This window comes from Sinocyclocheilus grahami, unplaced genomic scaffold (genome assembly GCF_001515645.1).
Source record: "Sinocyclocheilus grahami isolate Dianchi unplaced genomic scaffold, SAMN03320097.WGS_v1.1 scaffold3.1, whole genome shotgun sequence".
In the NCBI taxonomy this organism is placed as follows: domain Eukaryota; kingdom Metazoa; phylum Chordata; class Actinopteri; order Cypriniformes; family Cyprinidae; genus Sinocyclocheilus; species Sinocyclocheilus grahami.
The window spans coordinates 5,194,925-5,220,222 of NW_015505182.1; the positions used below are offsets into that span (position 1 = coordinate 5,194,925).

The 25,298-nt window shown below is 37.7% G+C and overlaps 1 protein-coding gene across 1 annotated transcript in view; it reads left to right on the forward strand.

Annotated features, from left to right (window-relative positions):
- The window catches only part of LOC107581615 (protein diaphanous homolog 3-like), a 344,565-nt gene that overhangs the window by 235,450 nt on the left and 83,817 nt on the right, over positions 1-25,298 (forward strand). Inside the window, exons 20-22 of the mRNA XM_016267247.1 lie at positions 1,065-1,189; positions 10,344-10,508; positions 24,468-24,603. Of these exons, the coding sequence (XP_016122733.1) occupies positions 1,065-1,189; positions 10,344-10,508; positions 24,468-24,603 (426 nt within the window). The remainder of the gene's footprint in view (positions 1-1,064; positions 1,190-10,343; positions 10,509-24,467; positions 24,604-25,298) is intronic.

Genomic DNA, 25,298 nt, shown 5'->3' on the forward strand with positions numbered 1-25,298 from the left:
AAACAAAAACAAAATATAACAGCTGGTTTACATGTATAACAAAAATGCCAAACAAATGACAATAAAATGCTTTGAGGTCTCATTGGCATTAATCATTATTTTTATTAGTTTTTAAAGTCTTATACATTAAAGTTTATAAAGAGTTATAAATGATTAAACATTTTGACTGTTAAAGCCCCTCACACTGCTTGTGAGAGAGTAGACAAACTCTTACTAGTTTTTTTTTAAGGAAGGCAAGGCAAGGCAAGTTTATTTGTATAGCACATTTCATACACAATGGTAATTCAAAGTGCTTTACATAAAATAAAATAAAAACAATAATCACAACAATAAAACAAGGAATTTAAAAACTTTGAAAAAAAAAATTGATTTAAGAGGTTTAAAATGAATTTAAGAAGACGATTATACATATAATATAGGAAGGAAGGGTTTGCTGTCAAGCTATAAAAAGGATGAAAAACGCATCGTAACGGGTCCATACAACTGCAGAGTCTTCTGAAGCCATACGGCATACGACAGCTTTGTGTGAGGAACAGACTGAAATTTATGTTGAAAATATTCCTTTCTGTTATAGCTCTGAAATCCAGTGAATCTCTCTGTCCAAAAGAACTTAGTTTTTGAGGCATGTTTGTCGTCTGGAAACATGTATTTTGGATCTGCTATAAGCAAAGCGTGTCAGTTGTATTGTAAACAGTGATAATTTAATAATTTAGCTCAAAGGGAATCATTTAAGATTTTAAAGGGAACTCCACCATTAATATGCAAGGGAATTAGGACAGAATCACTGTTTTACGGCGGATCACTGAGACGGCCTGCGATTCAGTGAACGAGCCGTATGACATCAATTCTGCAATGGATATCAATATCCAAAATATAGTGAAAACACTATTAATTAGCATAGTAACAAGATCGGCAGTTTAAGACATTAACTTGTGAGCACAAAACACAAGATACTTCTCTTTTCCATATAAATAAGCTCGGTTCTGACCAAATCTTAGATTGTCTGATTCGGTCTGATATCCTACACAGTGCATTGTTTTAAATCTGTATCTGTGTGTGTCTAGTATCAGCAGAAAACCTTGAGAAGAGCTTGAGACAGATGGAGAAACACCTGCTGCAGTTGGAGAAGGATCTGGACACTTTCAGCTCCACAGACGACCAGCAGGACCTGTTCCTCAGCAAGATGGCAATATCCTTTCACACGTTTGCATGCGCACCCACACTGTACATTTTTGTTTCCTTATTTTTTGTCTAAACACTTTTATTCATTGCTGTTTTGCTATCGACATTGTTATTTCTTCTGTGCGTGGTGGCGACACGTTCTCTAGCACCCTTCAACCTCACACACTTTCACAAACACTAATCAGAGTTTATGTCTGCGTGTGTGAATTAATTATTTATATTAAACTTCACCGGGCTGCATGTGAAACCGAAGACAGTTTGATAATGGAGTCGTACATTCCTGTACTTGCTTGTTAGTTCTTTTCCCAGCTGTCTGTCATTGCACTCGAAACCGTTCCCTGCGGTCTGGATGCTGTCTCCTCTGCAAATGGCAAACATTTGAAAGCCAGACGTGTTGCCAGGGGAGATACCAGGGGCACGAACTAAACGCTGAACAAAACATATACCCAATAATCCTCAACGAACCTTTCTTCTCATGCATTTTGTATAGTTCGGTGGAGCAGGTAGTCTTGGGTAGCTTCATTATTCATGTTTTTTACTTACCGAGCATTTTATTTTTATTGTTTTACTTTTATGCTTGCTGTTTTATGGACAAAAACAAATGCTTTTCTTTCTTTTTTTACTTTAATACTTTAGTGTGGTGCTCATGATCCAATGAATGCCTGCAGTTCTGGGTCTGACCCGACTTGCTCTACCCTTCACGGTGTCCTGGCTAGACTCTACCAAGGGAGGTTATTATCTTACTCACCAGCCACATAGTGGACTGTCTTCCACCCTTCCACACACTTTTTTTTCCTAATTATTTTATGCAGCACATTTTCTATTAACTTTTTTGCCTTTTTGTTTTTGTATGCTATAGTATTTAACTTTTCTTTTCTTTTGTTTTTATTCTTAGTTTTTTCTTTAATTTTTATTATTTATTATTTAATAGCTACATTTAGTACCTCATTCCTGCTGAGATGTTTTATGAATGCTTTGACTAAAATCTTAGTGAGCTACCCTGCTAGACAGCATTTTTGGGTATTGATTTTAAAATATGGACACATTGATGATGGCAAAAATATGTTTTCTTAGTGAGCAGCTTTATTAGGTTTCCAGATAGCTATTACAAACCAAGTTTTTGCGTTGGTCTCTTACACTGGGAGTCGATGTTGAATGTGCACGTTTTTAGTTATGTACGTAAATATTAGGGATCCATGATATGGTCTTATGGTAACACAATGACTGATATTGTGATATTGGAGGTCAATATACTTAATATTTATATTATACTATACAGATATTTAATTGTGCTGCTAATTTCCGTTATTTTTCACATTTAGTTTACCTTTGCTATTTTTTTATTAAAAAACACCAATAATTTAATGCAGTTTTTTTTGCAAATCTCAAAATAAATTATTTTCATATTGTGTATAATAATGTTATTATGCCTAATTGTATGTGTAGCATTTAAATTAATTGACACCCATACTACATCCATATGTGCTTGTTGAACACTTAGGGCCTTATGAAATCCATTAAATTTTTTTCCCAAATTCAGTTTCATTTTTTTTTTTTTTTCCAAATTCTTTTTTTTTTCCATTTTCATTTTTCAGTATTCCATTTTAATCTTTCTAGACTCTGTTTTAATGGTTACATTTTATTAAATTTTTTCAGAAATACTGTCTTGTGTATTTACGTTTTTCTGCTAAATACATTTTGGTAAATAATTGTTCTGCTAAATATTCCTTTAAAAATAGTTTTAACAATAATTGTATTAGTAGCAGTAGTACTATCATTACATTAAAGGTCCCATATTTTACACCTTTCTGGAGTTTTATTTTAGGTTTTGATGTCATTAAGAATATATATTTGCGGTACAAGTACCAAAAACCATCTCAATATATTTTTACAGCTCCTTTCTCAGGAGCTCTGCTGAGAACAGGTCGATTTTGGCCTGTCTAATTAATATTCATGAGCCTCTCTTCTGATTGGCCTGTTGTTTTCTGAGTGACGCATGGCCAGGCCAACCACAGGTAACTAGGGTCAGCCGACATCACAGCGCTAGCTGGAGGCAGCAAAACATTCGGCCCATTCAAACCCAGCGCAGATTCGGCTAAGGAGCTTAAAATATCATCTTGTTGTGATGTTGGGTGCCAGAATCGACATAATACAGCCTCAAATTAGAAATTTGATCGCATATCTGCTGCCACTGCCAGACAAAAAACTGACGACAGCTGTGGTTAAACGATGGGACCTTTAAAAAAAAGTTTTTTTTAATGTCATTAAGGATTCTTGTTCTAAATAATAATTTTTTTTTTTTCTTTTTTCTTTTTTGATATTTAAAGTAGTGTTAGGGTTACACTGAATGGTAACCCTAACTTTTAGTTGGTGTGTTCTGTAAGTAATGTTAATCGTTTTATTTTTTTTAAACAGAACACATTCTAATGTAAAAAAAAATATCTGTAGTAAACTTTTTATTAGTTTTGATGTTTCAAAACGCCATTTTTCATCTTTGACCCTTAGGACTTTGTAAGTTTTCAAACACGTTACAAAAATTAATAAATAAATAAAATGAATAAATAAAATAAAAGAATGAATGGTGCGCATCAAAAGACCTGAAATAGTTGTATGGTCTACTTGGTTACTATGCTTTTATGGTGCCTTTTGTCTTTTTTGGATCTTGACAAGCCATGTATAAGAAAAATCTATGCAAATATACCTTAAACACTAATATGTTGCGTAGGTGTAAACATACAATATACACTCTGAATTAGATCATCCGAATACGAATGAATAGAGACCAAACACGTTATATGTAGGGTTACATGGATGAGTGGTTCTATCCTAAACTTGCATAAAATAGTCTACAATACAACAGATAATATACAAGACAGCAATAATATACCCAAGGACCTGAAGGCTATGTGTGTTCATTCAAATAAAAGTTTTCCTATGAATTAATTAGAAAAGTCCATTCCTACTGTGCCTTGGGAATTTTCCTTATGAAAAGACAGTGCTTTTCCCTGCTCACATTCCATGAGGTCGTAAAAGTATCTGGTGTCAGGGTTGCCATGGTTTGGTGTCCTTTGCAGACATCCTGGCATCCAGTTTATTGGGTGAGGGGACTGTGGCGATTTGTTAATCTAATGAAGAACTGATTTGTTAAATCAAATGAAAAATTGTGTGTTTGATTGGTCCAAACGCTACAAGTGACTCTAGAGATTGTGTTCATGTGCTCATATATTGAGGCGGCAGAGGCTCAAAACACCGCAAGCGTCACGTGTGCTTCAATATGTGTGTAGTAAATGAAACGATTCATAGACACACAGAACAAGCAGGATTCATATTTAAATGCTCTTTTTGCAGCTTAATATTCACAGGCACTAGTACAAATCGTGTTTTGATTCAAGTGAAGTTTACCTACTTTTGATGCATCCATCCAAAATTTGTCCATGTTTTCTGAGGAGTTTAGGGCCCTATACACTTAATTTCAAAATGATAGTACATGAAGGTGTTTTGTTGTGGCCTTTTTAACTGTAAATGTCTGCATGGAGATTGCATGACAGTCTCATAGATGCAAATTCCTCACCTTTCGGTGAAGACTCACCTTTTTGAGATCAAAATAGGTCACCTGCGAGATTTGTACTTTTTACAGTACCATTATTACCAATTTATATCTGTACCCGCTTGTAGTCAACCACTTTTAAACGCTCCTTCCTGTGTGTTTTTGCGTGCACTCTCTTGTTTCGAATTACAAAACCACAAGTTTATTTACATGTTTTTGCAGCGTTGAGTATTGTAGCCAATCACAGGCATCTCTGTTGAAAGCAATGGCCAGTCAGAGGTGTTTTCTGTAGGTTAACCAGAAAAATCCCCTCTGAACTAATTTTTGTTTTCGTAAGTTTACAGAGTTCTATACGCTTGTAGATCTACCTAATCTAATCAGAGAGAGAAAAAACGCATACACAGTGTAAATAAGAGATTGATTGTGTAGTCATTGATTTATCAGGAGTTTTTGCGCGAGTAAGCTCGTTCAGTTGCTCTATAAGAGCTTTGCTTTGTTTCTCTAGAATCTCTACATAATCCATTGACAATTTGAAGAAAAGTTTTGTTCGTCTAAGAGGACCCGAACGTCCACGTATACGGTTTCAAGAATGACAAACGCGAGTGTAAAAAAGTACGCGAGTGAATCCGCTAAATTGTTTCGTCATGAATTGCTATGATTGACAGTGATAACTCCCCTGGGCGGAACGATCTATCTGTCAAAAATAGACCTATGCATTAAGTGATGCAGAGTAAATTCAGAGTAACAAAACTACAACAGCAACAAGTCTGTGTTGGCTGAATATATTTAGCAGCTTCTACAGTTAAAGAAGTATTTTTGATGTGTCCTTTTTAAGGCAGTGTTTAAAAAAATTTAGTTTTTAAATTAAATCTAAAAAAATACTTCAAAACATTTAATGCATTATTATTTAATTGTACTTGCTATACTAGTACAGTACAGTACTAAAATTTGTTATAATCATTTTATAATAAATTCAAAATCAAGACCTGAAAACTAGGGAGTGGAAATGGCAACTGAGCTATTGAGTGATCCTCTGCTGCCGTCTACTGGATCTAATGGTAATTTCATGTAATTGTCATCTCAAAAGTCTTTGTTTTCCACAAGGTTTTTTTTGGCACATTTTTTCCATCATTTCCAAAAAAATTTGGAGGGGGGTTGCGTGTCTTTGTCACCTTTTTCACCCATAATGCGTTTGCATCCCTGCAGTATGATTCATTTAGTACACCTGTTAGTATGCATGTAGCTTTTTACTTTTATCCATATTGTGTGTATGTGTGTGTTCCAGGTATTATGGAGTGTTTGTTAATAGTGTGTCTTAGAGGTGTTATGTGTGAGTGTACAGTATGAGCGTGACTAACAAGCTCAGGTGTACAGGAGAAAATCAATGCTTTTCTATCCCTCTGCACAGAGCTCGTGTTCAAGGGTCAGCCTCTCTCTCTTTATTTAGTTTAGCTCTCTGTCATTTAGAGCAAAAACCCAGAGTCCACCTTCCTCTCGCTTTCCTCTGTCAGCGTTAACACCGCTCAGCTCCACACGGCGTGGGCCCTTTTCTGTCCTCTGAGCTCTTAGCACCAGCAACCAGATCAGTATTAAAGTTAATGAAGTCTTATCTCTCGCTTTCATACACCGTCTGTCCTTTCATTAGCTGATCACGTCCCCTGCGCTCCATTCTTTCTCTAATCAGAGAGCAAAGCAGGTGTGCTTGGAGGGCGTGAATGAACTCGCAGTATAAAAGACAGCAGAGGAGATGCACAAAACAATTCTGTGTGCATATGCAGCTGGAAGAACTCTCTAAACATTTCACATGTATGCTGAACAAGCATCGCTGGCCAGCCTGTCTGCCCTCCCTTATAGCGTCTTCATCATGAATAAGTCATGGAGTACCTGTTATACTGAGTCCTGGAGTGAAATGTGTGGGTTAAAGTAGCTCTGTCCAGTTTCTAGATGTTCACATGTTAGCAGATTTCTGGCTAATAGTCACTTTTCCTTGCCTAGGAATACCTGATTATTCAAGTCAGGTTCAGGTGAGCTTGCAAGCAAACTGTTGCCGTCTAGGACAGTAGTTACCAAACAGCGGATATTTCGCTTGATTCAGCACAACCACTTGCATACTAATGCATATAAAACAGCATTGACGTTATGTCCTAACAATATAGAAAATGTCAAGTAAATGCTGTTCTTTTCAACGTTTTATTAATCAAATCAACTTGAAAAAAATGTGTCATGGTTTATACAGAAATATTAAGCAGCACAACTGTTTTTAACATAGATAAAAAAGAAAATGAGGATACTAGAATGATTTCTGAAGGATCATGTGACACTGAAGACTGCTGAAAATTCAGCATTGCCATCACAGGAATAAATTCAAATATATTAAAATAGAAAACAAAGTTATGTTAAATTCTCCTCAATTCTCCACAGTATTTATTTTTTAAATTTCTGGTTCTGTATTTCTTATTTTTTGTCAAATAAATGCAGCCTTGGTGATAAAAGACTAATATCTAAAACATTAAAACAATTTTGCAGACTCCACACATTTGAAGAGAATATACACTTGAATAATAATGGCCTTAAAATAAAATAACTCCATTTAAAAACATAAAAAATTATATACTATATGTACATATATTTTTGTTTATGAATTAAAAAATGTTATTGTGTGGGTAGCATGCTCAATGAATATGTTTACATGCACTCATAATGTAATTATATTGGGATTTTGGCATTATTGCGATTTAAACTTGACCGCATGTAAAGTACGTCAATACGTCAAAATAATGCGATTAAGCTCATAATCTTAGTAACCATTATCGCATAAAACTATGTGGCATATGTCGATTTTAATTGCAATAAACAGGCATGTAAATGCCCTAAACGCATTATTACAGCTTTGGCCGAAGTGTGCAAGTGCTCAGACGCACATGGATGCTGCGTATTCTTCACACAATTTCATGAATGAAACGAAAGCAAAAAGCACTCTCAGTTGAGCCTGCAAAAGTAGGAAATGCTCTAATGCATATTTGTGCTTGCACTCAGGAGAGCTTCAAAGGTTTCTAGTTACGTGTTTTCGCAGCGTTGAGCATTGTAGCCAATCACAGACATATCTATTGATTTCTTAAACGTAGTGGCCTATCAAAGGTGTTTGAGTTCAAGCATCCCCTCACCACTACTTACTTTTATAATCAGAATAATGAAAATTGCATGTAAACAGGAGTGAAGAGGTTTGCTAGTGTCTTGTAAACATCTTAATTTAAGTCCTCACTCTGCATTATTGGTGCACATGTAAACGTAGTCAATGTTTCATATAAATGGTAGTCTTCAAGCAAACTCAGATGAGATCTACTGTCCTAACATATGAGCTGAAGATGAAGGCAGCTTTGATAAATCAGATGCACTGTTATTTATAGCGAGTGAGCAGAATACCCTAAAGCATTTTGTAGGTTTTAACTTAAGAAAGACAGGAGAATGACAGCTGGAGAGATTGTCACTTAACTTCAGATCTGTTTGTAGTGTGACTGTGCTGTCGTGGTGCCGTTCACAAGTCAATCTGAGAGCACAACCTACTGAACAGTTCACCCTGCGGCCAGCTCATAAACACAGACACACATACACTGTGAAGCTAATGCCGGTATAACAGAGAACCCTTTTTGGACGTTGATCCAAAGTTTTAACACAAGTTTTTTTTTTTTTTTTTTAAGTGTGATGTGAAGCATCAGCTTCAAACAGGATTACTAATTAAAACCACATCAAAGTCAAAATATTACTATGATATTTGGAGTAAAGCTTGCCATCTTTGCATAGGCATTTCTGTCCTGACAGCAAGGATTAGACCCAGATTCCCTCTCTTTCATGTCAGAGTGTGTGCATGTGTATATGTGAGAAATCATATGTTATAGACATTTGATGTGGCTCAGTGTGTGATGTGTGGGTTGTAGGTCAGTTGTGCTTTTATATCTGTAGATCCTAGTTGAAACACTTCATTCATATAGCAGTAAATAATCCGAATATTTAAGCTATTTTCTTTTTATATACTATAACAAAAAGTCTGTCTAAACCCAAGTGTGCTTATGGATGTGTAGCGTCTCGACCAATCTGACACACTAATTTTAATTTGATTTAACAAATCAATTATTCATTAGATTAACAAATCGTCACAGTCCCCTCACTCAATAAACTGGATGCCAGGATTTCTGCTGAACACCAGGCCCTCTGGTCACCATGACAACTAATCATATCATCACTGGTTTTATGACCCCCCAGGAATGTGAGTGGGATAACCCACTCATTGTCCCCATAAGGAAAATCCACAAGGAATGGACTTTTCTACTAATTAATTCATAGGAAAACCTTTCTTTGAATGAACACACATATTCTTCAGGCCATTGTGTATATTATTGCTGTTTTGTATGTATATAAATATTTTCCTTTTGGCCTTTGTTTCTTTCTTTGTCTGCTGATGTAGATGGTTTTACTTTCCATTCCAAAAGGGAAACTTTGATCTTCATCAAAGATTATCGCCCATTTCCTTTTTTTCACACCAGATCTATGTTCAAAGTATGTGATATTTCAGTGTGCTTATGCATGTTCCATAGATCTGCATTGAAGAACCTGAGCAATATTTACCAGACTAGAATATTATTCCTGCAGCTCAAACAATATAGCATTAGCATGGCAATAGCGACGCCAAGGTAATGGCTTCGATTTCTAAAAAAAAAAAGCATTAACTGATGTATTCCTTGAATTCAATGTCGCTAAGTCGCTTTGAAAAAAATTTAAATCATAGAGGTGGATGGACCTTGAACCAGTAGGCAATCATGTTGATATTGTGGTGGTGAGGTTTGCACAAAGCACTACTCCTGTTATCTTCAGAAAGTGAAAAGTTTCTAAGATCTGAATGAATTTGTAGGTTTTCAGTGTGGCCATAAGGGTCACCATAAAAACAGGCTTTGCAGAGATTTGCAGCCCACATACTGCCATTAGATCTAAATGCAGTGAGTGTGGAACATAAACACTAGTTTAAATGGCTGTCTGTATTCACTGGAAGTACTTTTTAACCGTCTATAATTATGTTTGTTGATGAACAAAATGCCTGTGTATACATTCTTTCCCAATAAATTACTTGTTTTGCATTGGTTCCTACTGTACACATAGACACAGTTTTAATTGGCTAAAGAGCAGTCATGGATACAGTGCTCGGCTCTGTGCAAGTGCAGCAGTTTAACCATAATTAAAATGAACTGGACTTTTCTGTGTGGACTATTTATCTATTTATCGCTGTATATGTGTCTTGGTTTTTTGCATGTGCTGGTTTCACAGCTCTGTAGCAAGTGTTACATTATGGGTGCGTAGTGATGCGATCAGGGATTAAAAATGAATTGTTTTCATTTTGGTTCCTTCTGAGCAGAAACAATTTTTGGGACTTAACAGTATCCTTACCAAGGGGTAACCTGTTAGAATGAAATAAAGATGAACAATTTTCCTTTTTGAAATGAAAGTGCGCACTGCACTAATGAACTTGAAAGTTAAATAACAATAGTATAAATCACTGCTGGTTTAATGAACTTATGTTTCACTTTCCAATACTAGATTCTTGTCCTTGACGATGATTCCTCACAGTTTCTCCACGCAGGCGAGAGATCAGTACCAGAAGCTGGTGATCATGCACAGTAATATGGTGACCCTTTATCTCAACATGCTGGAGTATTTCACCATCGACCCCAAGAAGACCTCTGTGGAGGAACTCTTCACTGACCTCAGCAACTTCAGAGCCATGTTCATGGTAAGCCGCCCACTCTGAATCAGATCATAATCACAGCCGCTATACCTTATGAAATGGAGTCGTGTCAGTGCCAGGTTGAGACCGGCTCGTGTTTGCATGATCTGCAGCTTTGCAGGGAATAATCTGGTTCTTTCTCCTCCAAGCCTTCATCCCTTTTGGCCCACAAGCCCTGACCTACTCAGACAGGAGGAGCTATCATAAGTGAGAGATATCATGAGAGAATACTGGGTAATTAATGGCCAAATATTGCTCACTCTCGAACGATATGTGCAGGTTACACAAATGGAGACTGAGCATCATTGAATGTGATTGTGTGTACGGGCTTTCACACACTCCCTTCATTCCCATTCTGAAGGTTCTAGTGCACTAATCTGACAAAAGAGAAGCTGCCTGTCTCCTTTATGAAAAGCCATTTGAAATGCAAAGTTATTTTCCACTTGGCTGCTACAATGATGAGACGAATCTCGTCGCCTTTATTATTTTAAATGATTTCATGATGGAAATGCTGAAATTTGGGGAATGAGCTGACGGTGGGTTTGCCATCAGATGCATGATAATGCACTCCTGTGGTGCATCATTGAAACCTGTCCATGGTGCATCGAGGGACGTGGAACTGTGCAGCCTGCACTGTACTCAGTCAGACTTGATGAGTTTTTAGACTCACTGTGAAACAAGGCAACAGAGAGCTCGATAGGGGTTGCAATTGACCCAAATCAGCAGTCTGAAAAATGAAGCATGAAAGGTGCAGGCAGTCATTTTAAAAGACAATTCTTGATTTTAGGGCTGGCCGGTATATTGAGTTGTTTTTATAAGCGATATGGTATGAGACGATACAATATCGATATACTGTACAGTAGTTTAATATGAGCGCATCTGAGTAATAGCACAGAGTGAGCTGCTGCGAGAAAGTGCATCATCCAATTTGTCCTAAACATGAGACATGCTTTATATTAAGGGCTATAAAATAATTTGCAAGATGCTCCTGACAGAGACGCTACTTGTGCTGTCTAATGTATTTGAGATGTTCTGTTTTCCTTTAGTGCGTAACTTACATTTTGCAGGTAAATTCTACGTCTGTTAATGTTAGGAAGTCATGTAAATATTTCAGTTTTGCCGGAGCCTTCTGCATGTGAAACTTCACAGACTTCAGTGAACAAGCATTGCAGACAGAGCGTATTACAATTGAATGTCATATGTACAATTTTAAACCTACAAGTGTATTTTATGTTAGCAGTAATGGGGTAATCAAAATATGATGCAATTAATATGTGCTCTTGTGTTTATTAACTTTCATTTTTTAGTTTAAAGGGGTCATATGCTGCTAAAAAGAACATTATTTTGTGTATTTGGTGTAATAAAATGGGTTTATGCGGTTTAAAGTAAAAAAAAAACACATTATTTTCCACATACTGTACATTATTGTTTCTCCTCTATGCCCCGCCTTTCTGAAACGCATCGTTCTGAAAAGCGAGGTGTGCTCTGATTGGCCAGCTATCCAGTGCGTTGTGATTGGCCGAATACCTCAAGCGTGTGACAGAAATGTTACGCCCCTTACCATACTGTGATGGCGTGTCCCGGCTTGAGCGACGATTCAAAAACATTAAAACCCATTATAAACGAGGCATTTGTTGCATCCAGTGGGGACATAATTACGGATTATAATGATTTATACTGTCTTTTTACGCGTTGCGTTGCATCGCGCCGCTTAAACATAAAACCATGTTTGCATTTGTGATCGGAGAAATGACAAACAAGCGCTACTCTACACTCCTTAAAACTCGTGTTTGAATCATCAGTGGCAAATCCTTTAAATTAAAACGTACTTACAGACTGTGAGTCAGAACAGCCGGCATTGTAGTCTACTCTACCAGGATCAGGAAACAGTCCTCCATAAAATGTGCTGCACAAAAATGGATATTTGGGTTGAACTGTTTTGGAACAGTGCTGTAAATATAACTTAACCACTGATTTCTAGTCGTGTCCTCTTTTGGAAGACCAAACAAAGTAGTTTTGCTTTTACAACGAAACACACGGCGGGCTAGAGTGAGCGGAGGCCAGCGGGCTTGCGGCAACCACGTGACGACCCTGGGCTGGACTCAAAGAGAAAGGAAAAATTGAAATCGTATCATATGACCCCTTTAAGAAAGTAAACAGGGTCAATTTTTATTTCATGTTAACTTTAAATATAAGGTATGTAGCCAGATGTTTTTGTCCTCCTCTGTATCCCACACTTCCTGTCCTCTGCTTCTCTTTCTCCCCTGTTCGTTCTTCACCCTCAAACAGAATGTCCCTCCCTCGCTCTCTCCCTCTTTCAGCCCTTTTCCAGGTCAGTGAGTTTTCAGCCCTCAGATGCAGCTTGTTTAAATCAATGCTGAGGAGTGGCAGGGGACTAGCAGTAGAGCAGGAGGCTAGAGGACTTCATACACACTCACCTTTACTGCAGTACTGTATGCACTCACACATTCCTGCACGCCAAACTCTCACACACGTGCAGACCTGCAGCCACACATGCTTAGTCATCCTCTCAATAACATCTCTCTCGTGCTTTCTCTTCAGTTCTGACTGCTTTTTCTGCAGAATGACATTGACAGGATGTCTAGGTTTTGATGGAGATTGTTTTTGGCCGCTGCTCCACTGATTCCCAGAAGTTGCGCGCACACACACACACACACACATTCTGACTTTCTCACCCCGTTTTTCTATTCTCTTTCTTAGGGTGGAAAAGTGACAAAAATGAAGAGAGAAAAAAAAGACAAAACGAGAGAGTAGGAGACAGACTAATGTGGGAGTCATACAGAGAATTAAATGAAAAAAGGGGTAGAAAAAGAAAGTAATAATGCTTCTGCAGCAGCAAATGACCATTCCTGCCAGTCAGACTGTTATGAATAATTGAATTTGTGTAGGGAGGGATGAAGATCTCACCTCACCTCCTTTCACTTCTCCTCCGTATATTGACTGCTTCTAACAGCTACGTCAGCAGCATTTTTTGGGCAATGTTGTATAGGTACTGTAGATTATTTATTTCAAAGACCATTTGTGCAAATTTGTGCGGCCACACTGTTCTGTTGTTTTTTTGTTTTGTTTTTTAACTAAAAGGATTCGGACAGGACTCTTAGGTGAAATGGTAATGGTAATTTGATTTCACACCTTGCTCTGAGCTGCAGGTTGTTCTAGGAATATATCCTTAATTGTAAAATGCAGGAAAAAAAAGACAAAAAGCATGTTATTTGTTTTAAGCAGCAGTTAATTATGAGGCTCAAGCTCAAGAGAGATACACAAGCCTTGCCAAACCTCTGAATCACACCCCATAATCCTGTACCATGGGAGTTGCTGTGGCAACCAGCACTCTTTCATTACTACATTTGACTTTTGACCTTTAGCTGGCAGCTCTGTCTTATCAGCAAATAGCCACAGTTGCATGCAGGCACACAAACACATCAAAACATTGAAGTGTTGTCGCAGCCTTCCTCATAACAGACCGACCGGGTGAAAGTGTCAAGGTGAACATTCTGCTGCATATGGTTCATTCTGTGTGATCCTCATCACTAACGTTAAAAAAGATGCTAATGTTGGACATGCCCTCCCTTGCCCTGAGCCCCTAGTGCACTGGGTGCTAGTCATTTTACATTGAACTATGTGTTTCAGAGTCTTTTAGTGTGTGTGTGTGTATGAGGGTTGCCCCTCTCTGCTCATCCACCCATTTGAAATAGACCAGCAGCAGTTCGGCAGTGCTGACAGGAATCCAATTGACCGTGGCTAATGGCAGACAGACAAGGGAGAGTGGGGGAACAAGGGATGACCTGCAGGCGGAAAAAGAGAGAGCGCAGGATGGAAAATGGGCATTCGCTCATCTCTCCTTGGCACTACCCATAAAGCGACAACTCCAGACTGATAATTGCTATTTATGATATATGCCGTAAGTTCATTAAAATGCTTATATAGTCTGCTACTGTATAAGAGTTATCATTGCGGTAAATACAGGATTTAATATAGTTAATCTCAGTGACAAGCTACCCCACTTGAATTGCATTGTAAGGCATCATAAGGGAAATATTTGTGTGTGTGTATAATCTGTATATATATATATATATATATATATATATTAGGGGTGTGACGAGACACTTATCCCACGAGACGAGACTGGGTTCACGAGAACGTGACACAATTTTTAGACTTTTTTTAAAGAAATCCTCTTTGAAATATATAGGGGACAATAGTATTTTATTCTTATTGATTAAAATCATGAAACGTATACATTTTCACATCAATTTATTAAAAGTTTAACAAAAATTACATGTTTAGGGCCCTATGAAATGTTTTATTTTTTCTCACCATATTATTTATATTTTTTATTGTTACCAAATTCTGTGTTTTAGCATGTCTAATTATTTGAATGCATAAAACAACTTAATTTATAAATTTTTCTTCTTAAAGTAGCCTTATGGATTTTTTTCCCCCTCAAAAATTCTGTGTTGTATATTTAAATTTTTTCTGGTTATCAAATGAAGGCATAAAATTAATTTAATTTATCATTTGTCTTTTAATTATTGAAAATTAAGCAAACAAGATTTTTTGGCAAACAAAGGGGATTTACTATTAAAATGAAAACATGGAAGAACTGTGTGATTATTCCTTAAAAAATAATGTTTGTTTCAGTAGTAGGCTATGTACATTCTACTGAAAAATAGTTATAGGCACAATGTCTTCAAATCAAACCGGACTGTTATTTTGACGGGTTGCCGAGAATACCTTTACCGTTCTGTGTATGAGATATGACGCTAGTTTTACTCGAATCAAACACTAAAATGCTCATGAAGTGATTCTCAGAGCAGTTCTGGAGATGTTATTCATGCGTTTACGTCCCCAGTTAGTGAGATGGCAGACGCTGAAATCACCGCGAGTGTCTGGCGTGCTTCAGTGTATGTGTAGTAAATGAAACCGCGCATCTGTTCCATTCATAAGCGGAGACAGGCAGAACATGCAGGATTCGTATTTAAATCGACCTTTGCGGCTTAGTATTTACAGATACTAGTCCATATCGTGAATTGATTTAAGTGTAATGACCTACTTTTGATTAATTCATTCAAAATTGGATTGTCATCAGCATAACAATGATAAGCAACATTACATTTTTGACAGATTAAACCCCAAGGAATCATATATGAGGAGAACAAAACAGGACCAAAACATGAACCTTGAGGAACCCCTGAGGAAATATGCTGAGATGATATAGAGCTTCCTAACTCCACCTGCAAAATATCTTCCATGTAGATAGGAAGAGAGCCACTTTAAAGCAAGCTGCTTAATCACCCACCCCTCCTGCAAACGGTCAAAAAGAATCCCATGATCTACAGTATCAAAAAAGCAACATTGTGAGCCAAAAAAAATGAGAAAATTAAATTTTTTATCAAATACTACATTTGGATCATATTCAGTATGATGATCAGAGCAAAGATGCAGTAGACCAGTTTCATCATCATCCCCAAAGCTTCACAGAGCTTTACCACTTCCTGGATTCACATTTCACTCTGTAACATTAGGCTGTTTTCATTTATATGCTGTTTATTGTTGATGATTGATGAGCGTAGTCTCATAAATAACTGAAAATTCTGTGTTTGGCAGGGAAAGATTTAAGTGGAGTGAATCAAATCAGTAAAAAAATGGCTGTCTTTTCGGTATTTTAGACTTTTTGAATGCCATTCACAACTCCTCTCTTGTCTCTGGTCTTATGGAATAGTGTAGTGTCCATCAGATGCCCACTTCAGAATCTCGCTGGAAATAGTGGGTCGTCCAGGTACTTGTTTTTATCTTACTATACAGTAAGGAAGTAGGCAAATGCCGATGCAAGGCTAGAAAATTATGTGCAGGTGAGTTTGATCAGGGTGGAAGCTAACTTCTCAGAACTGTAGGACTCCAGGGCCAGATGTGAAAAATCCTGATGTGGACTGTTTACTAGGTTTTTCCAATGTAATTAGTTCTTTAACCCTGTAATGGAATTTGCCATTTCATTTTTCATCTTAATTTTTTTTTCACTGAATAAAAGTTAATTCCAAATGGCCAGCACCCAGTCTAAGACTCGCCTTCAAACTGAGAGAATCCCCTCTGCTTTGGCAATCGGTGTTAAAAAAAAAAAAGACAAGGAGGCAGAGTGCTTGACAATGGGGTGGGATTGACAGTGTCTATCGACTGCTTCCTGTGTTTGCTCGATGTTAAACTGTGCTAACAGAGACCTATTGTGCAACTGTAGAGCACCTCCCTTGGAGACTTGTCTATACCCCCTATATGTCCAGTAACTAAATATGATTGATTTACACTAATTCTAGAAATTGCAGAGCACTTTGACTGTGGTACTGTAATAGTTTGACCCTCACAGGCTTTAACCCACCTTACATTCCAGAGTCGTTTCTGTGTAGTTAGTCGTGTCTCGTCAGGTTACAAAGGAATCGCTAAAACCAGTTCACGTTTCTGACTGATATTTGCACAGAAAGCTCGATTACTGACTTTGATGAGTCTTTCATTTTGCTTTGAATTTTTTCCCCCTCAATTTGCCTCAGAGTTGCTCTTTAACGTAAACAAAATGGCACAGTTTCGTCCGATGCCAAAGTAATTACGGTAGTGAAATTAGCTTCGGCCACGGTTACCCTCCATAGCGGGTCTGTATCTCCCTGAATTGTCTCCTGTCAAACTGAATTTGATTCGAGCGAGGGGGAAATAGCGAGGGCCTCAGTCTTGGCACGACTGCAGTAATTAAGTTAAAACGATGACTAGAAAATGGAGACTGTCTCTGTAATGAGAAAACAGATGATTTCAGGGCGAGGGAGACCGCAGAGTTCCATCCTAATTTCTACAACCTGTGTTTATCTCTTTTCCCTCGCTTTCCACCTTAACACAGTTACAGGTCATTTATGCATATGAGAAGCGAGGAGTTTAATCCCCATTTGACTGGGAGAGTGGGCGGAGTCTAATCAGACACATCGGGCTTGGCAGGAGCCAAACAGATTTGTAGAGAGAGTGGCTTCATCAGATTAGCAGGGTTATATGAGGTAGGCAGGCAGCTGTTGTGATCTATATTAAGGCATGTCTTATGAGAGCCCCAGCTTTGAGTTTAGAGTTTGCCAGGCATCAATCACTTGTAACCGCATTTTAGACTCTTTCCGACACACTTTGTTCAGCTCACATGGCGTCGTCTCTCACAGTGAACGCTGATTTAAATAGACTCAAAGAGATACAAGTGCAGAAGTTTGCTGAGATTGAGAAAAAAGAATATTTTAACACCCAAAGTAATGTGATTCACTGTCATTGCATTGCAAATTGGCTTTGTAAAATGTTTGTGGGATTCATTCTTGTAAAGGGGTATGTCACAGAGAGGTTGATGGCTGGTGTTGTACAGTGTGTCCAGAGAGAGCACGGCCCAGCAGTTAAAGGTCATCAGTAACTCTTTGTAATGGTGTGTGGGGGGGCAGAGAGATGGATAGTGTATTCTGAGGAGTTTCCTCACCTCAGCTGTGTGGGATTCTCCCTTTAACCCCTCATCAGTCATTTACACACACATACACGGATGCTGACTATGGCTAACAGCAAAGACTATGTGTGTGTGGCTAACCCCTTTCCTCTCACGCTCTCTTTCTCTCTCTCCCTAAACTCTCATCACCTTGATTTTGCACGCACACGTGTGTGTGTGTGTGTGTGTGTGTGTGTGTGTGTGTGTGTGTGCACATGTTTATGTGGTTTATGAGGACACAAATTTGTATAAGTGTGTGTGTGTGTGTGTGTGTGTGTGTGTGTGTGTGTGCATTCATAAGAATGTACGAGTTGGCACCCTGCTGTTAACTCTTTAAAAGTCCAACTCAGTAGTGACAGTTCTCATCATTTACTCACCCTCATGCTCTTCCAAACCTGTATGAATACTGTCATTTCTTCCATGGAGCATAAAATGAGAATTTAGTGGAATGTAGTGGTAACTTAAGAATATAAAAGTAGTTCATATAATATCTTTATGTGAGATACAAACCAAAATCTTTGTCATTATTCAATAATAATCTTGCCCTCCAGTAAGCTGATGACCACTGTAGATTATTGAAAAAATTGGAATTTAAGAACCATATGCGAGTTGAGAACAAATCAGACGAGTTATTGTATTTTGTGAACTGGATCATCAAATTCATTAAAAAATAATCTCACCGAGGAGAATCATTAATTAATTCATCTACAATGCTATTTCTCTCATGAACACCCTAGTGCTGCTAGAGCAGTTACTGTTCCACCCTTAAAGGGATAGTTCACCTAAAAATTAAAAATCTGTCATTTTTACTCACCCTCATGTCGTTCCAAACCCATAAGACTTTGGCTGAAAAGTTTCTGTTGAAGTTCTAGGTAACCAAAATTGAAGAAGATCCAGAAAAGTGTTGTAAAAAATCCATATGAATCAAATGGTTTAATCCAAGTCTTGTAAAGAGATATGATTGCATTTGATTATATGATAAATAGATTTAATTTGGCCTTTCATTTGCATCTAAACAATGATATACACACATACATGGGGCACATTACACGTATTTTGAAGATTAACTAAAGTCTTATCAGTTTGAAACAACATGAGGGTGAGTAAATTATAATTTTAAATTAAAATCCATCAAATGGCTTCAGAAAACTTGCGATATATAGCGCTTATTGTATGGACCACTTTTATGATACTTCTGGATGCTTTTTCACTTTGTTTTCCACTGATGAAAGTCACTCACACAGTTACAGAACAACATGAGTGTATGTAAATGATGACAGCCATTTTTGCATGAACTGTCCCTTTAAGTGGCATTAATCAGAACAGTCGTTCAGCAGTGTGGCGGGGAAATCCATTTCTGTGGAGGCACATCGTGGCATCAGACACACTTACATGTCGTGCCTCTGTATCTTTGATGCTCTCACAGCCAGCGGCAGCTTTATACACTCTGTGAGATCAACATTACCGGGAGTGACTGGACTGGGGCAGTGGCTTTGATTCACATTCGACTGAATTAATCAGTGGTGTGTGTACGTTAGCAGTGATTGCTATTGATTCAAACCGAAGTTTCACCTTCCCAGTATTTATTCAGCATTGTGAGATTTACTTGTATCTCTTAACGGTACACTGTACTGTATCCAAAAGAATCAATATCAGCACAATATAGTGCATCTTTTAAGACCTCAGACAATTGAAACTATCATCTCTGTTCATTAAAAGCAGGTTTTGTGACCTGTGTGTTACAATTCAACCATATGTGAATAAAAATAATCATGAAATGTCCATGTTTTTAATGCTTTCTTACTTTGGCAAACTGACCTTTTCCATAGCTATGATAATGAAGTGTGTAAAAGCACATAATAATGCTATTTAATGTGGAAACATACATTTCTTCTGTTGTGACGTTACTCTAAGAGCCCGTTTTTTTCGGCAAGTCTTCTATCATGGTGTTCAGCCAGGGATTTGACCAGCTCTTATGTTATTATTTTCTATTATGGTGCTGAATAGACAATGGAACATCCTCAGCCTTCTGCACATTTTCCACAGAGCTGTTATTGAACATCTAATAACTAGTTCACTCAGCATTCAGGGTAGGCCCATCTGCTCCTGAACACTGACTCACGCCGGAGCTGTCATACACCGAGGTGCTGTCGACTTAATCGTTGTGCCTGTTGACAATCTCTTACTCTAAACTGCTATCGATGCTTTACCTGGTGGCCGCTGCGCGAGAGGTTGCATTGACTTAGCTGTCACATGCGGTTCAGATGAGGCTACCAGTCACAAACGGAGTACGTTAGGCAAGATCTCCTTCTGTATAGTGCTTCTCAACCCGGGTCAGGGAACCAACATCACTTCCTATGTAGAAAGCCTAATTTGGCGACTTGTTGGCTCAGAAAAAAGCTTGAATGTGAATGATTTAATTGGCTCCTTTGCTTTGTCAGTGAAGACCTTCACTATATCAAATTGGATACTTGAGTAGCACAAGAAAGTCAGTACCTTCTAGCAAAATGTTGCAGTTGCATTTGCATTCAGCCAACATCAGTTAAAACTAACAAGTAACAAACAGTGAATTAGAAGTCTAAAAGGGTTGAAGGTAGGGCAGGGTCATTATGAATCCCCCTCTTGTATTAGTGTTGATATTGATGTCCGTGCTACCGAGCATGAGGTCACGCACCGCTGCTTTTCATTCTCCCCTAATTCTAATGAAAGTGTTTAAAGCGCTCTGTGTGTGCGCACAGTCACACGGCTGTGGAGAGGAAAGCTGATTTAGCCCACCTTCCATCTCGCTATTCTCAGGATTTACTATGATCGCAGACTGTGGCTGTAATCCGCCGCACGCAATGGGGAATAAGCCTCGTTATCATGTGACTTATACTCTGTCCCGACCTGTTGTCAATAGCCATATTTCCTGCTCATTTAAGGGACCACTGCTGCAACTATGGATCTGTTAGAGATCTGTGAGCTGTGCAGAAAATAGACAGCGAAGTCTACTTTAGCCGTCCACTAACAGTTTTTTATTTATTTATTTTAATTTTTTGGTCAGTCCCCTCTTAGAGCAGGTTTGGAGAGAGTTTTGTCTCAAGTATAACACCAAAAATGTATAAATCAGTCGTTTTTCTAAATTAAAACTGTCCCACAGCGACACAAGCAGGTAAAGTTACAGTGGGAGTCGGCGTCTCTCTTGCCTCCACTGAGCCTGTTGAGTTTTAACAGACATGCTGAAGCGTGTGATGGGTTTGGTGGGGGGTAATTGAGAATGAATGGGGGAAAGTCACGTGAGAAGAGGCAATGCCTCCATCGCGATATGATTGGATATGACTGGTTATGATCTGCTATGATTGGTTCATGCCATAAATTACACCTCTTGTGTTCATGTGCGTTCAGTGTTCACGAATCAGTCTGAATTAACTGACAACAATACAATGGCGTTAAAACATGATCTGTGTGAGCAGTCATCTCTGCATCTGTGACCAGTGTTTACCGAGCTCTGATGACTGATGATCCAAAAGTAAGTTTATTATTTAAAAGAACATCAGTTCATACAGAAAATATATAATTGTTTAAATAAAATATATTGTTTAAATTGTTATTGCCTTGAGTTATTATTTTGGAATAAATGTAAAATGCTTAAAAACATTGAACTGATGATATTTATATTTGGTTTTAATAAATAGAATAGCCTATTAATTACGTTGTTGATGTAAAAATACAAAGTGGATTTTTATTCTGGTAGTGTAAGTAATGTTTATTTAACCAAGAAAATGTGACTGGGACATAAATTTACATTTAATTAAAACAATGAATAAATAAATAAATAAAAACTTAAATGCGAGGACTTCTCATTTCCGAACACCACTGCACGTCTCTCTCTCTATAAGCAAAATGCTGCTTAGTATTTATCTATTTGAATGTATGTGATAAAACCACATTTTAAGCCCAGGATATGTGCATTACTTCTGTAAATACATTTAACTTCTTTAGAATCCAGATTGGAGTACTCATACCCTTATTCAAATTATTGAATTATGAATTTAGGTTATTCCTCAGCCTTCTTTATATTTCCATTTGCGTTGAACTCACTCTCCACCCACTTTTTCTTTCTGCCTTTTCTCATTAAACCTTTTTTGTCTTTTGCTTCTTACACCTTACCTTTGTGTAAGGTGTGCCACTGGCTCTTTTCCGCACTTAGAAATACATCCATTATCTGGAAAAGGCTTTTAAGGCTGTAGAGAGAAAGAGAGCCGAAGAAAGAGGCATATGAAGTGTTAGGACAAGGTGACTGCTCTAATGATGTTTCTTTCTGATAGCTTGCTCTGATTGCCCGAGTGTTCCTACACCTTGAAAAGTAGCCCTCATCAAACCAAAAGAGGAGTTATAGATTTCTAACAACCCTCTTCAGCCACTAATGGTCCGAAAAAGAAAGGAAAGCAAGCAAAGAGGGGTAATTTTGATCTGTTCTTGCCCCCAGATTTTCTCAGAGATGTCTGAAGTGTTCAGAACATTGTCAAAACCTGGGAATAAAATGCCTTGGTTAATTTTGAGGTCTCTTTCTGCAACAATTTTCTCCACGTAACACTATTTCTTCCAGCTTGTCCTCCCTTCCTTCCTTCCTTCCTTCCTTCCTTCCTGTCTGTCTGTCTGTCTGTATTTTCACTATTGCTTGGTATTTTTAAAATCAAATTTTTACTTTATTTATCTAATATGTAAGATTACAAAATAGTGTTAAAGCACAAGTAAGCCTTCAGGAGCTATATAATGACACTTTATTTCAATAGAGTAACAAATAACAAATAAAAATATCTCATGAAAGGTGGGGTATTTGTTAAAATGACAACTGAATGACACATTTCCTGTTTATAACTTCAGTATGGTTTAATATGATTTCAGCTACATGTAGCTTAATCGTCAAGTCATTTGGGATGGGTCAGTCAGGTGTTTTGTTGCTGCAGGAAATGGCAGTCTTGTCCATGTGACTGGCACCATGGACTCTTTGAAGTATCAAGCCATTTTGGCGAAGAGTGTGATGCCTTCGGTGTGTAAATTGAAGCTTGGTTATCATTGGACTTTCCAGCAAGACAATGATCCGTAGCATGCATCCAAGTCTACCAGCGCTTGGTTCAGGGATGGGTCCTGGAATGTTCTTGAGTGGCCATCTCAGCCTCCGGATTTAAATCCCATTGAAAATCTTTGATGGGATTTGAAACAAGCGGTGGCAACACAGAAAGCACAAAATGTCAGTGAGCTGGAAGCTTTTCACATGAGCAGTAGGCTAAGAGTCCAATAGAGAGGTGTCTGGGTCCTCTGAACACTTGCCAGAAGCATTTATTGGAGGTTATAAAGGGTAAAGGATGCTCCGCCAAATACTGACTTTTGGGGTTGAATAGTTTCGCAAATGGACATTTGTAGAGATTCAGCTTGGTTCTCAAAATCATTCAAATGTGTATTTATAGACTGTTTGCTGAGGCTTTAGTTTGGTGCCACTCAGTTTTATTCACATCACCAGAATGTCTTGTAGGTCAGCTACAGCTGACTCCTGAGCTAAAATTCAGAAATATGAAAAATGCTTTTTCTCAACAGTTTTACATATTGAAAAGACTTGTTTCACTTAACTCTCTGATTCAATTTTCAGAGTTTGTTGGTATGACTTGCTTAATATTGCCAAAGCATCAATACAAACAAACAAACAAAAGCAGTAACCGGAATATAAGATGCCAGCAATTGTAAAAAAAAAAATATATATATATATATACTGTATATAAATTTACTAATACATATTTTGTCCGCATAGTTTACATATATAAATTTTTTTCAGACAAGATTTAATAATCTGCACTATATGCTGCTTTAAAAAAAGTTCAGAGTCGTTATGTTTTTCTTTTTTTTGATGATTGGTGATGCAAAAGCTGAAGTCATTACTCCAGACTCCAGTGTCACATGATACTTCAGAAATCATTCTGATATGCTGATTTGGTGCTCAAGAAAAATTTCTTATTATAATCAATGTTGAAAACAGTTTTGCAACTTAATATTTTTCCGTGAAAAACTGTGATGCATTATTTCTGTTTTTTTTTTTTTGGATGAATAGAAAGTTCTAAAGAACAGCATTTATTTGAAATAGAAATACTGTGTAACATTATATATGTCTTTAGTGTAGGTTGATTTTGATCAATTTAATGAATCTGTGCCAAATAAAAGTATGTATAGTATAGCAAGTACGGTAGTGTATGTTCACTTGTAATTTATATACAAGTTTTTATTCACTTTTTATTTTTAATTTTTCCATTTTTGAAGTTGGGCTTCTGTCAGGTTGTTAAATATAAACATTTAAATATTTAAATGTGTAACACAACACTAAAGAACTTAAAGCACTGAAGTGTTACCACCGAACACTGAAAATCTAATGGCTTCAGAGTTGTTTCCTCAAACGTCTGCTTTATCTCTGTCTTTTTTCTCTCTAGCAAGCAGTGAAGGAGAACGCAAGGAGAAGAGAGGCGGAGGAGAAGCAGAGGAAAGCGAGGATAGCCAAAGAGAAGGCGGAACGAGAGAAGCAGGAAAGGCAGATGAAGAAGAAGAGACTGCTGGAGGTCAAAACAGGTGAGATGTTTATCAGTCATGCACTCACTGAAAGTTTTCAGGAGAGTGAGCTTTAGAAAAATCGCCTTTGAAGATGGATAAAACAAGTCCCTGCACACGTTCCTACTCATTTTAAAGCAACAGAAGAGAGACACAAGTGTGTCCTGTTGTCAGTCTGTTACCATGTGAACAGCCCATCGCTGAAATAATACCACAACCACACACGCAATAAAAATTCAATGCTGTGACTTTGATGATTTTGAGCATGTTGCTTTGTAGTGATTCTCAGTTCTGAAACAGGCTGATCTGCATCTGCACACTTCCTATAATGTTTACTCATGAGACACACACATGAAATGAGTTTGTATAATATATGTTGCCACTCGAACTTGCCTCCTGCTGTTCAAGGAATGTGCGGGCTCCCAGTGTTCACTGGGATGAGTTTTATTTTTTTCGTATGAAGGTCTCATGCTGAGTCAATACAGCAGAAGAGCAGCCTGCAGTGTGCTCTTCATGCACTTAATACACACAAATGATAATATGGAGTGTGGCTTGATGAGAAGTCAGTAGTGAATGTAGTGTTGGGTTAGTGTGTGGTGGTAGTTAAGAGTGGGGCATGAAGTACAGTGCAAGGGAGAGGGGTATATATTATATTATATAGGGTAAACGTACCTATTAAGCTTGCCAAAATCTACATTGAGACATTTTTTATATAT